The following is a 13,844-nucleotide window of genomic DNA, read 5'->3' on the forward strand; positions in this document are numbered from 1 at the left end:
AGATGCTGGTCAACTGCTCCCAAGTGCTCTATGCGAACGCGTGATTTGGTCTGCGATCGCAATGTTTACAGCATAACTCTTCGCGATCGCAGGCTTCTTTTCGCGATCGCGATTGACAAATCTGGGCAGTTCTAGAATTTTATGATTTTGACCCCAAACCATTTAATATACGACCTTGCTCATTTGTAAATTATCTTTGGCTTATTTTTCAGTTCCTGGGCTAGAAAAGACAAGTTTTGGAGCTAGGATTCTTGCACACACACTTAGGTCTTGAAGATTTGAAGCTTTTGGTTGAGAATTTCTTACTCATTTATGCTCATTTCTTCATTTTCTTGCTTTGTATTGAATATTTAAGTGTGTAGTATTTTTTCCAACACTTGAATCTTAGTTTATGAAAATATTCATATTTAAAGTGTGGATTAAATATTTTGTTGTGCTTATGTATTGAACGATTTTTATTTATTATGAAGTGGGTTATTGTTTCTTTAATTATTCTTGCTCTTTAATGTTTCCAAAGGGATTAGCTAACCCTAGAACTCGCCCATTAACTTCAAATTGATTTAGGAAAAGATAATTTGGGGTTGGGAAAGATTAATTAATAAGAACTTGAGGCTTTAACCCTCATTTTATAGATTCTACCTAGGGATAGGATTGAACTACTTTTAGCCATATTCGGGTGCTTAATCTCTTAATTATTTTAGGGGTAATTCAATTAGGGAGTCTTGTTAGTCTTCGGAAGAAGCTAATATAGAATTATTACCCGAGGCTAATTAAAATAAACTCGCTCATATTTGTAAAATCGTAAAATACATTGGATCGTTACTTAAGTGTAAATCCCGATGCATCCATGCTTGTAGCCATTGATTATTTTACTTACTTTCTAGGTTAGTTTACATTTTCGCATTTAGCTATAATATTTTCTCAACAACCATTCTAAGTATTTGGCATTGCATAATAAGTAATAATTCTTTTACATTCCTAATCACCTACATATTGTTCTCTGTTAGATTCGACCCCGACTCATAGTTGGGTAAATTATATTACATGCGACCGTGTCCATTTACTTTTTAGTAGTAGATTTGGACGTCATCACTATTGCACCATAGGTGTGAGGATCGCTGGGCAGCGAGGTTTTATAAAACGGGATTTTGGCTCATTTTTTACTTCATTTCATCCATGGGAGCCGATTTTGGAGCACTTTTGGAGTGCCATCTTCATCAACTATAATGGGGTAAGTGATTTCTTTACATTGTGAGTTAAATACATGGTTTTTACATGGATTCAAGCATGAAAATTTGTAGAAATTTGGGATTTTGATGAAAAATCTAGAAATTGGTATTCTTGGATTCTGATCACGAATTTAGGCATGAAATTGAGAATAAATTATATATTGGAGTTCGTAGTGCTATGGGTAGTGTTTGTCTTCAAAAATTTTTGGAATTTGAGCATGTGGGCCCGATGGTTGCTTTATCAATTTTTCAAGCGGAGATGAAAGTTGTTATAAATTGATTAATTATGAATATTAGAGTATATTTTGATTGGGTTGCATCTTATTTGACTAGTTTTGGATCGGCGGGCATCGGCTGGAGGTGTTAGAGAGGCTTTGGAGCCGGTTATGAAATTTCGGAGCGAGGTAAGTCTCCTGTCTAACTCTGTGAGGTGGAAACTACCCCTAGGGGTTGTATATTGATGTGTGCTACTTGTTAAAGGGGCTACATACGCGCGAGGTGACGAGAGCCCGTACGTAGTTATATTCATGTTATTGTCCGGGTAGGCTTAGGTTCACATCATGCTATAGCTGTATTATTTGAGCAGTCTCTCGCCTATTAAATTCCTCTGTTTTACATCACTACTTGAGGCTAGACTCGTTATTATAGAGATTTCACAAGTTCATGATTAGTCACCGAATAATTTTGCTCCTCTTACGGCATGTTTCCGCGATATATATACTTCATCGAAAGGTTTTTGTTAAAGAAATTACAACTCATACGTTTATTCGTGAGTGGGGTCAAGGACCCATCAAAGCTTCTTATTCTAATGGGATCGGGTCGTTCGCCTCAACAGGAATTTGTCTTTCACTTTTTATGGGATCGGGTCGTTCGTCTCGGTAGGATTTATGTACCACATTCTCATGGGAGCGGGCCGTTCGCTTCGGCATATTAATTGATTTATCATATGGTTCGGGCCGTTCTACCCTCGGTAGTGCACATTTTTATTATTATGTTGGATCGGGTCGTACGTCTCGGCATTTTCTGTATCACATTCTAATGAAATCGTGCGTAAAACTTGGCAAGAAACCAATGTATCTATAAATTCCGGATTTGAATTATGGTAACCACTTGATGAGTTTCACTATACCTATATATATGCTCCGGTTAAGGAGGAAATTTCTAATGAAGAGCTTGAGTTCCTCGTAAAGAGAGGAGATTTGTGCCACGTGATCTATATTTGTCTATTTCACTTACTTACTTTGCCTCATGATTGCTATCTCTTTAATGTACCTTATGTTGTTGGACCATTAGTGAGTGTCGATGTCGACCCCTCGTCACTACTTCTCTGGAGTTAGGCTAGATACTTATTGGGTACACATTGCTTACGTACTCATACTACACTTGCTGCACATTTTGGTGCAGGTACATATATGTCTAGAGGCCATGTGAGAGCAGTGGTGTGTATACATGTGGGGACCTAGGTGAGGTGCATTTCATTTGTCGACCCGCAGCCAGCAGAGTCTCCTTCAGAGTATTTACATTTTTTTCGTCTAATTTGTATTTCGGACAGTTGCTGTATTTTATTTTATATTCCTAGTTAATGCTCATGCACTTGTGACATCGGGTTTTGGGATGATTATGGGTTGTTCTGTATTTAATTTGTTAAAAGTATTCAATAAATTATGATAAATCAAGTTAGGGACTTTTAAATTTAATTTCGGGCATACACCCGAGTCCCAAATCATGATACGGACCCACCTGGACTGTCAAAATACTGATCCGGATCCGTTTACTCAAAACACTAACCGAAGTCAACTCAAATGAGTTTTAAGGTACGATTTCACTTTTTCATCAAATTTCTCAATTAAACATTCTGGAAAAAGGACACGAAATGCGCACACAAATCGAAAAAGGCCAAACGGAGCTATTCGAGGTCTCGGAATACAGAAACAAAAAGTAAAACTATAAATGACCTATCGGATCATCACAATGATACTAATACTTTTTTAGATAGGGTTTTAGATATAATGAAATTATTGTTTGTTAGAAGAATATATGTAATCTTAGATAGGGCTTAAGGGGTCGTTCGGAGGGAAACAAGTTATTTTACTAAATAACGGGATTATTTAGTAAATATATTTTTATTGCAAGATGTTTGATTTATTGAGCTAAAAATAAAATATACAGGGTGTAACATAAATATGTGTTTGGTGTACACTAAATAATTTGGGATAAAACTTTTTCAATTTTAATCTTGTTTAAAAGATTGGGGGAAGAGCCCAGGAGAAGGTATCTTTGTCATTTTAGTATTTATCTCGGGATTACCGGAACTATTAATTCCGAGATTATTATCCCACCGCCAATGTGGGATAGAATAATACTCAATTGTGGGATTAATCCCGAGATTGGTAATATCGAATTCAAAAATTCAACCAAACGCAGAATAAAATAATTATATATCTAATCTCGAGATTATGCTCTCTTATCCCATATGTCAAACGACTCCTAAATGTATTATTCCGTGATATTTCAAGATTTTAGGACAAACAAAAAATAGGTTTTTTCCTCGTCTTCCCCTTATTATTTTGGGCTTAATGGCTAAGTCAGAAAAGAATTGGATCCTATGAAATGGGCAAAGCCCTTGAATTATTTAAAGTCAGTGGAATCTAAGGGTGTAATTGGGAGACATTAAGATATTCATGTCCAGTTTTGTCTTATTATTGGGCCCTTGGTAGCTTCAAACTAACCAACTACACCCATTCATATAATAAATAAGTTCAATCAAGGACATAATTAGACAGCATGTGTGATCGAATTCAAGGGAATATTTGATTTTTAGTCTATTATAAATGTCATTTTAGTTATATAATATTTTCACAAGAGATCAGTATAAAATAACATCGAAGATCGTTGTCGTGTATGATCATTTTCTTTCTTCTCAGATTTACTGTCCAAGATTTGTATCAATATGGTAATGAAGAATGAACTTAAATATAATTATAATGCAAGCACTTAAACTTAAAATACCCGGCGAATATATAATATATATATATAGTCCATGTATAATATATATATGTATAATCGTATATAATTATAGTATAATTTATGTATACTGGCTGAAAAAAGTAAACAGTGAATTCGACCGCCTATTTATGTAAAAATGAGTGATTTTTAGAGAAAAACATTTTATTCTAAATCGGCACACATTTGCGACAAGATAGTTGGGATGCTATGATACTCTTGCATTTAGTAACTGAAAATTTTGAATTCATCTCCGCTTAATGAATACAAAATACTAAATAAAGTTTTGGTTAATTCAAGATCCTAAACAAAAATCTTGGTAAAATTTTATGGTATGTGATTACTTTTTCTTTGAAGTTGGCAAGTGCAAAGCCGCAACAGAATTTATGAGTTCGGTAAAATTTAATAGATTTGGCTCAAACTCTTTATTTGTATTTAGAAATTCACTTAACCCAACAAATAACACAAATTATATTCATAACTTATAAACTTAAAATTGTCGATCTGTCCACGGACTGTTTGTCCATAAAACTGATCGATAACACATGAACACAATAGATAAGTAGTCCCACAAAACCAAAAGTCATGGACCAATCTTGATTCCTCCCTTGTTGTGGAACTTGTTAGTGAAAAGGCAATATGACCTAAAAACTTAGGGGAGCAGATAGGACTTGTAGGAGAACAATGGCCATGGAATTTGACTTTAAATATAAGTGGTGCAAACTAAAAGAAAGCAACAAAACGTGTCTCGTTTTCTGTATTCTGATTCATTAAAATCTGAGTAACATACAAGGGGGAAGAGCAAAAGTGGGGTTCCATCTACAACTGTCAAATTGTGATTGGTTGAAAAAAACTTGGTTAGGACCAATTGGTTCAAAGCGTTGGTACCCCACAAATTGAATCATAAGCTATGAGACTTTCCTCATTGTGGGCTTTCATGGCACTTAGATATGAAACAACTCTATCACTTCTAAATTGATTCTTGGATTATTATCACTTTTAGTCCGTACCAGAAACTATTTATATTCGTTAATCAAAAAAGTATATAAAATTTATATAATTTTTGTATATAACATACATAATTAATGTATATATACAAAAGATATATAAAAAATATACATTTTATTTTACTATTATTTTAAAAACGGCTATATAGTGTCATTTTCCCTTTTCCAAGATAGCTATGGATATTTTTTATCATCCTTATAATAATCAAAGATCACTGCATAGATCAAGAATACTATGAAAGTGAGGTAAGATACTAATCCACATCTTGTTTATCATTGCAGACGCGTTTCAAATTAAACTGAGGTTAGATCAGAAGCAGAGCTAGCCTGTTAAGTGCTTTAAAGGATCATTAGAGTAAACACAAATTATGGTCCGATGGACCTATTTATAGAATGCAAATCCCAATTGAGTTTCAATATGTTATCACACTAGGAACTAAAGGAATCCATTATATTTTTATGATAACAAAAAAAAAGACATGTTTTTATTCATAGTTATACTAATCTCAGTGTATAAGATCCATTCAGATAAAAATACTAGATTTCTTTCCTCATATGGGTTTTAATTGGACTAAAGTTCTTATCATGTTATAGCAATCTCTGGGTCCCTTCGTTCTCCTCATAAGAAAATCTTTCACTAAGTTAATTAATAACAGAATGTTTGCAATAAATGTTCGAGATATAAAAGATTAATTGTAATAACAAAATAGAAGAAAAGTTATTTTATTAGTCAATCGTGAGTATAATTCGGTTTGTTTCCTTGGTTCTCTTCTCAGAATTATTCTCCACAAGAAGTGTCGGCCGCATTTCAAATTGATTCTGAGGAAGAATGTCTCCTGATCAATTCGACTTAATTTGAGAAAGATATTATTTTATGTCATGGTCTTTTTTTGAATATCCCAGAAGTTTATGAAATTTTCGATATGTTTCATCGAGGGACCATGTACCCTTTTATATAGGAATGAACTAGGATTTAGGGTAAAGTAGCCTGCAACAAACTTTTAATGGACTTTTGGGGTTGAAAACCATGAATTAGACTTGTCTTGTAAAGGCTCAACCTAATAGACTTGATCCATAAAATTACATGTCTATAGACTATAATGAAAACAAAAGATTGATAAATAGGAGGATAATAACAAAACCATACTAACCAATCAAATGGATATAGCCAGATCATCTAGCAAAGTCAATATTTTGGAATTATGAATATTGAAAATAAAAAGTGGAGTTGTCAAAATCGCATCATGTTGATTAATTTATGTGTTAATTAATATATCAAAGAAAATAACAAAATTTTAAGGGTATGGGATGGTGACACTGCAAGTCACTTGCTGAAAGCTCCATGCAAGTCGATCAGATGAAGATGAAAAGGCCAGAAAAATTTGAAAGGGACCTTCAAAAAATTAAATTCATATGAAAATATTATATAATATTTTTTTTGGTTACTTTTATACAACATGATACATGCTAAAAATTGCCAATTCAATGACTGCAAGAAAGAAGTGTCATGATCATATCTCAAGACTGCCATTCTCAACATTTGTTTTTGCTAGAAAACGAAAATTTTATTAAAGACAGGAAAGTTAACAAAGTACAGTAGTTGGAACTGAACGAAGAGATTCAGTTCCTATTACATCAAAATCTAAATGCGGTAAAGTAAAGTTGGAGGGGGGGGGGGGGGGGGTTGTCAAAAACTAGTACATGTTGGGAAGTTGAGTCATCTAATGTTTTCCAAATTTTGCCATAGCATCCGCCACTCCATTACTCTCCCGAAATGTGTGGTAGAGCTGCTGCACTACGACTTTATGTAGCATCAACCTGCATGCAGTAAAAAGGTGTGAGTATTTTAAATTTCATGTAGGGGAATTGCATTTGCTTCGCTTCATCGGAACAACATATAATTTCATAAATTCTACTTACAGTCTTTAAAGTCAGAGGCGGATCCAAGATTTTGGCAGGATGGGTGCATTATTAAGAAAAAGTGGATCCAGAATATAAATTTTACGAGTTCAACATTTAATTCTTACGATTGTGTACCCATTGCACTTTTGGAATTATAAGTTCAGTTTTTTTTTAAATAGTAATTTTCTTACATCTATATCTATTTTCCATATTGAAAATATTGAGATCAATTGAACTCATTGACTATATGCTATATCATACACTCTGCTACTAGTTTTAATATACACATTTTGTTTAATCATATAAGATTTTACAGCGACAAGGAAAAACAACAAGATTGACATAAGATTTGAACTCACAACCTCACCTAGAGAGGTACACTCAATAATCATCACATCATATAATACTTTGAGTATGGGTGCACACACATATATTTAAATATTTTTAAAAAATATAATATTACTATACATGATTTAGGGCGGGAAACATGGGTTGGAACCCCTAGATGCGCCCTAAAGCGCCAGTATCTCCGCTTGTAGTACATTCGTATACGGAAGGTACTTTGTAAAGCCATATATCCATGTACCATTTGTATCGTTGAAGACATTTACAATACTTAGCTTCTGCAAATGTTACTACTTTCCCTTCAAAATATTAATTATTTTAGCAAATTAAATTTATTTTAAAATATTTGACGATTTAAAAGTCCAGCAGATCTCTATTACCTAATTGAGATGTTTAAGGTGAGATAATATGACAGTTCAAACAATTATTTTTATGATTAATGCAATTAAATATTTTTCTTACTAGGTGAGTAAAAACTTTAAAATAGATCAAAGAAAATAGTTTGTCATTCACGTAAATGTGTCATTAATTTTCTTTTACCTTTTACATCTCCATTTTCACTTTGGCAATGCTGCTACCACGTATGTGGTGACATTGGACTTTAAATAAAATTTAATGTATTTGCTTAATACTAGTATATGGGACCTTTACATATCTTTAGTGGCCCTAAAACGTACGTGCGTTGAGTGGTGAAATTAGATGCTTTAATCCAACATATGTGCCCAACACTAAAGTATGGGACCTTCACCTCTCTCTCTTTTGTGGCCCTAATTAAGCTATTGCTTGTGTTTGGAAAAATGCGATCTGAATCCGATGCACATTATATTCAACATTTTAAGTTTATAGATGCGAAATATTATCTTATACTTCACTATTTTGTGGTAATGAATGGTTATAATTGTGTGTATATATTACATATTATACCCGGCATACCTCGAGGCAGAGTCAAAATTTTAAGTTTATGGGTTCGGGGTTCTAATCGTTTTTAAACTACTGGATTCTAAATTAATAATTTATATATATTCAATAAAAATTTTAAGATAAATACATAATTTAGACCAAAACTACTAGCAACGCTATCGATTCAAATATCTATAGTGATGACTTGATTATGGCCTTAGCTATCATGCAATTTATGGGCTCACGTGAACCAATAATTTCTATCCAAAATTTTGTATACTTATTTATTAAGAAATGCACAATATTTCTATAAATATTTGACTGTGAACTCAATTATTATTATATATTAATTTAAGTTTGCTATAGTTAACCATATAAACTTCAAATTTTAAATCCATCTCTGAATATGAGGTTAAACTGACATTATGCATCACTTAAGGAAAAGAAGAATTTTAGCTTCACCCACATTTCAAGGGAGATTCACACACATTTCAAGGTTTTAGAAGAATTACATAAAATTTATGATCAATTTTTGAAACTTTTTACCCTCTTCAATTAATTATTTGAAAAAAGAATGTAGTTTCAAAAGGGACAAGAAAAAAAGAAAATCTAAAAAGAGCTGAATCTTGGATGATTTTTACCTTTTTTGGTGGGTCAAACTAGAGGAACCCCACAATAATTATTAAGAAAGCTAATCTCCCAAAAATGCATGCTTAGCACTTTATCTTCTCCAAGTAAATGACAATCAATAAGACAAGACTTTTGTCTAATTATTGAAATTAATCACTGAGTGAAATCCACTACTGTTTTTACAGCTTTTGACCAAATAATCCTTCAAGAATGCCTTTCTAATTTCGTCTTCCTTCCATTTGCTTAAGAATGCTGATATTGTACATGTTATTTATTGGAGTTTAACTTCTATATATACTCTTAACAATATAAAAAATAATTAAACAGAGAGGTCACTTTAAATCCTTTATAGGTAATTTTTTATAGGGAAAAGGGCCAAATATACCCCTCTACTTTGATATATTGTTCATATTTACCATCCGTTATACTATCGGGTCAAATCTAGCCTCACCGTTAGCAAAGTTTTTAAATTTACCCTCTAAGCTAACGGAAAGCCCCAAATCCCTTCTATTTACTCCAATTCTTCCTCACAAATCAATCATCTCCTTCGTGTTATCCACCAGAGAAGAATAAAGGTTCATATTACAGAAATAGAAGTGTGGAGTTACATCATAATTATTCTCCTTGTCTTTGGTTATGCTCAAACTATAAATGAAAGGCAAAATTCACAGTTTACGGGTATGTCTCTAACGGAATGAGGATGAGTGAAATACCGTAGATAATTTGGAAGAGATTTATTTGATTCTTCCGGTGGTCGAAATGTATTTGTTTATGAAGTTATTACCAATATTTATTATTTTTTATGGACTAGGCATAACAAGGCCATAGGTATCCATGTAGATGCATTCCCTTTCGGATTTGAATTTAGCATGTTATTTGATGCAAATTTTGATGCGCAAGCACTTCTGCATGAAATTGTGACATATGATTCTTTAGTATTGTCTAAGAAATCCTAAATTAAATGACTATTTAAATTTATGTCCAGCTTCAAAATAACATTTCAAAGGAATATTTACTGGTGTTCTCATGCCTGGAGTTGGCGAGTTTGTTAAGTCTTCCTGCTCTAAATAATCAAGTGGAACAAGAAATCAACTTGTCGAGGATATTTTCTTCTCTGGTAGAGCACGCGTAGGGATAAGTAATTTGTGAGAAAAAATTATAGTAAATTGAAGGAATTTGGGATTTTGGGGCTTTCCATTAGATTAGAGGGTAAATTTGAAAACTTTATTAACGATGAGGGTAAATTTGACCCAATTGTATAACGGAGGATAAATATGAATAATATATCAAAGTAGATGGATATATTTGGCTATTTTCCCTTTTTTATAATAAGCATACATATGCAACCTAAAAACGGGATAAATAACACTACAACAAGTAAAACTATATAAATAGTATAATCATCTTTGACATTTTTAATGTATATAGAATAAATCACATCTATTTTTGTTACTCTAAACTTGTTGGCTCACAATATTATCAATTCATTCAACTAATTCGTTAATGACAAGACACAAATTCGATGATTTGAACTACCTTTTGTCAGGCCATAATCACTTCAACCAAAACCGTAACATGGTTTTTTCCAGCCTTACATAAACTCCTTTTTTTCTCCTTTCAAATATTGGAGGACCCAAACTAAAGGTGCCAGAGACAAAGTGTCTGAAACTGAACTATGCATCACAATAGGAAAAAAAACAAAGGATAGTCCCTCCTCTACTCTTGAATAAGAAGCTCGCGCCCAACTTGATTATTTCAGCAGCTACTTGTTATTTCCGATTGAAATATATAGGAGCGAGTAGATTTGTCCGTCAAAATTTTGGTAGATATATAAAAAGAAATCACCTAATATAATTTGTGTTTGTTGCAAAAAAAGATATTCTCCCATTCTTGTGACATTGAAAAGTTGAAATTAAACATCAATTATAAGAATTTGTTTTTCTTCTTCTTTTTTTGTATTTTGGTGGGGAGTCTAGGGAAGAAAAAGATCATGGTACACACCCTTGCTAAGACTATACTTGAAAGTTAAAAGCTAATATCCCACTAAAATAAAAGGCTTATGAGAATCCAAAGATAAACAGGTTTATGCCCCCCATAATGCTTACACCAACTTCTGGATTTCAAAGCATGAGAGAAGGAGAAAAAAGCTTATTTCATTCTACCCCACTCTTTCAATCCCTACTCTATTTACTAAAGCACAAATAGCATCATCAAGTGGGTTGCCCTTTAAAAATAAATTGAAAAATGGATAAATAAACATAAAATAAACAAAAGGGGGAAAAGAATATTTATAATGTACCTTCATAGTGTCTAAATTCTATGAACAGTAACAACAACTATGTATATGCCTAGTTCCTAAATAAGTTGGTGTCAGTTATATGAATCTATTCATGTTATCATCATATATATATATATATATATATATATATATATATAAATTTTGATTTTTAGTTATATTTAATATGATGATAACATGAATAGATTCATATAGCTGACACCAACTTATTTAGGAACTAGGCATATACATAGTTGTTGTTATTGTTGTTGTTGTAGAATTTAAGTTCTATGACGTAAAAAAAATAACAACCATATCTTTTTTTTTATTCACGTAGATATTATATATAAAAATCCCAAAGTGGGTCCAATCTTACAACTTGTCCAAATAAATGAAAATTAATTAGAAAATAAAAAGAAAGGAAATGGCTAGTACTAACAATTACATTATAGCAGTAACCGAATGAAAAATACAAGTTACAATATCTTTATAAGCTAATTACATGTAAATATCTATGGTGATTTATTAGTTTTAACATATATAAAGATAATAACTAACATGATATTATAAACTATACTGATAATTTTAAAATATTTACACTTGTCAGTATATATAAGGACATATTCTACCTTCATAGCTCAATGCATTACTATATAAAAAGTTCACTCTATCAGCCATTACTCTCAATAATTTTGAAAGCAAACCCCTCCCTCGTGTTCCTTCTACAACAACCCTAAAACCCCTCCTGCTTTCTCTTCACAACCACACAAATTGATCTCTCATTTCAACATCCTACATATATACTTACTTCTTTCTACTTTAAATACATTTAACTCTCCAATCTTTTCTATCTTCAACTTCTCAATTTCCTTTGATATATATACCTTTTCAAGTCATGTCCATCACTGGAATACATCCTGAAACTACTGAAAAAATGTCCAAGAAAATTATCCAATGGAGAAATAATGATTCAGGAGAGATTGATGTGTTTGAGGCAGCAAAGTATTTCTCAGGTGCAAATGAAGAATATTACAACAACAACAACAACAACAACAACAAGCATCAAAGTTTAAGAGGTGGAAGAATGAGTTTTGACATGCCTATAATGAGAAATTCATCACTTCTTCCTACACAAACTACTACTTATATTATGGAAAAACCAATGATCAAAAATAAAGATCAAAAGAAATACAAGCAACCAAGTTCTCCAGGTGGTAGACTTGCTAGTTTCTTGAATTCTCTCTTCAACCAAACATCATCCAAGAAAAAGAAATCATCAAAATCTTCAGCACAATCTTTGAAAGATGAAGATGAAAGTCCAAGTGGAAGAAGGAAAAGAAGAAGTAGTATAAGTCATTTTAGCTTTAGAAGCTCAAGCATTACTACTACTACTACTAATAGTAGTGATTCAAAGTCCATTTACTCTTCATCAAATTCTGGTTTTAGAACTCCACCTCCTTATACTCCTACTCCTACAAAATCATATAAAGATTTTAGAAGCTTTTCAGATCAACAACAAGTAGTAAAGTATAAGCAAGCTGCAGCTTTACAACAAGAAGTATGTGGTGACAAGAAAAGCACAGATTATTCTTGGTTGGATGAGAAGTTAAAGTTGAGCAAAAATAATGGTGAAAGGTATATTAAGAGCACAAATAGTGGATTGTCATATGAGAAAAGCAAGACATATAACAAGGTTGTTGATGTTGATGATGATGATGGTGCAGATAGTGATTCAAGTTCTGATTTGTTTGATTTACCAAATATTGACTTGGATTTCTATTCATCAAGTGGTTTGCCAGTTTATGAGACTACACATATGGATAATGTCAAGAGGGGTGCAACAATTTCCAGTGGCCCAATTTGAAGGGAAGTCTTGGCACAAAGGAAAAAATGGCAACGAGTTGGTTACAGTTTAAGCCGTGAAATAAATCTCTTTCAAAGTACAAAATCAGGCCGCGTGCAACAGACTCGATCTGGTCCGACCTATTCCCTAACCCTGCGCATAGCAGGAGCTTAGCAATCCCTTTTTTTTTTTTTTTTTTTTTGGCCTTTTATTCATTTCCATCTCCTTCACAAAATATTCACATTGAGCTTTTCCTCTTCTTTTTTTTGTGACTGATGTTAGGAGCCATGAAAAAGGAAGTCTTGATTTTCTTTGTCAGGATATGGGCATAGATCTGCCTTTTTTTCTTTTTTTGTGCTCCTTTAGAAGTTTTTGCAAAGCTTTTTACTGTATGTACAGTTTGGAATGTCTTGTTTGCCTTGACTTTTAGTGCTTTACTTTGTATAGCTATTATATATATGAAATGGGAATGGACTCTGGAGTGTAAGCACATCATATGTCCACCACTATAACAGCTTTGATATCATTATGCATGATTATTGATATATATTTCCAATCTCATGATGGAAAATCCAACCATAGTCATAATAACATTATGGAATATAAATCATATTTTCTTTGACTTTTGTAATAAGCATTACCAGATGAGACTTCTGATTCATATTATGAAAACTTGATATCATTAGCTGTTTCCTATAATAATTAAGTAA

General features: G+C 32.5%; 1 protein-coding gene across 1 annotated transcript; it reads left to right on the top strand.

The window, feature by feature from the left end:
- Positions 1-11,951: 11,951 nt before the first annotated feature.
- LOC107778037 (protein BIG GRAIN 1-like E) lies at positions 11,952-13,631 on the top strand. Its single transcript, XM_016598218.2, has one exon. The coding sequence runs from the start codon at positions 12,187-12,189 to the stop codon at positions 13,153-13,155; it is 969 nt and encodes a 322-aa protein (XP_016453704.1). The 5' UTR covers positions 11,952-12,186; the 3' UTR covers positions 13,156-13,631.
- The last annotated feature ends 213 nt before the right edge of the window (positions 13,632-13,844 follow it).

Source organism: Nicotiana tabacum, chromosome 24 (assembly GCF_000715075.1).
Source record: "Nicotiana tabacum cultivar K326 chromosome 24, ASM71507v2, whole genome shotgun sequence".
NCBI lineage: Eukaryota > Viridiplantae > Streptophyta > Magnoliopsida > Solanales > Solanaceae > Nicotiana > Nicotiana tabacum.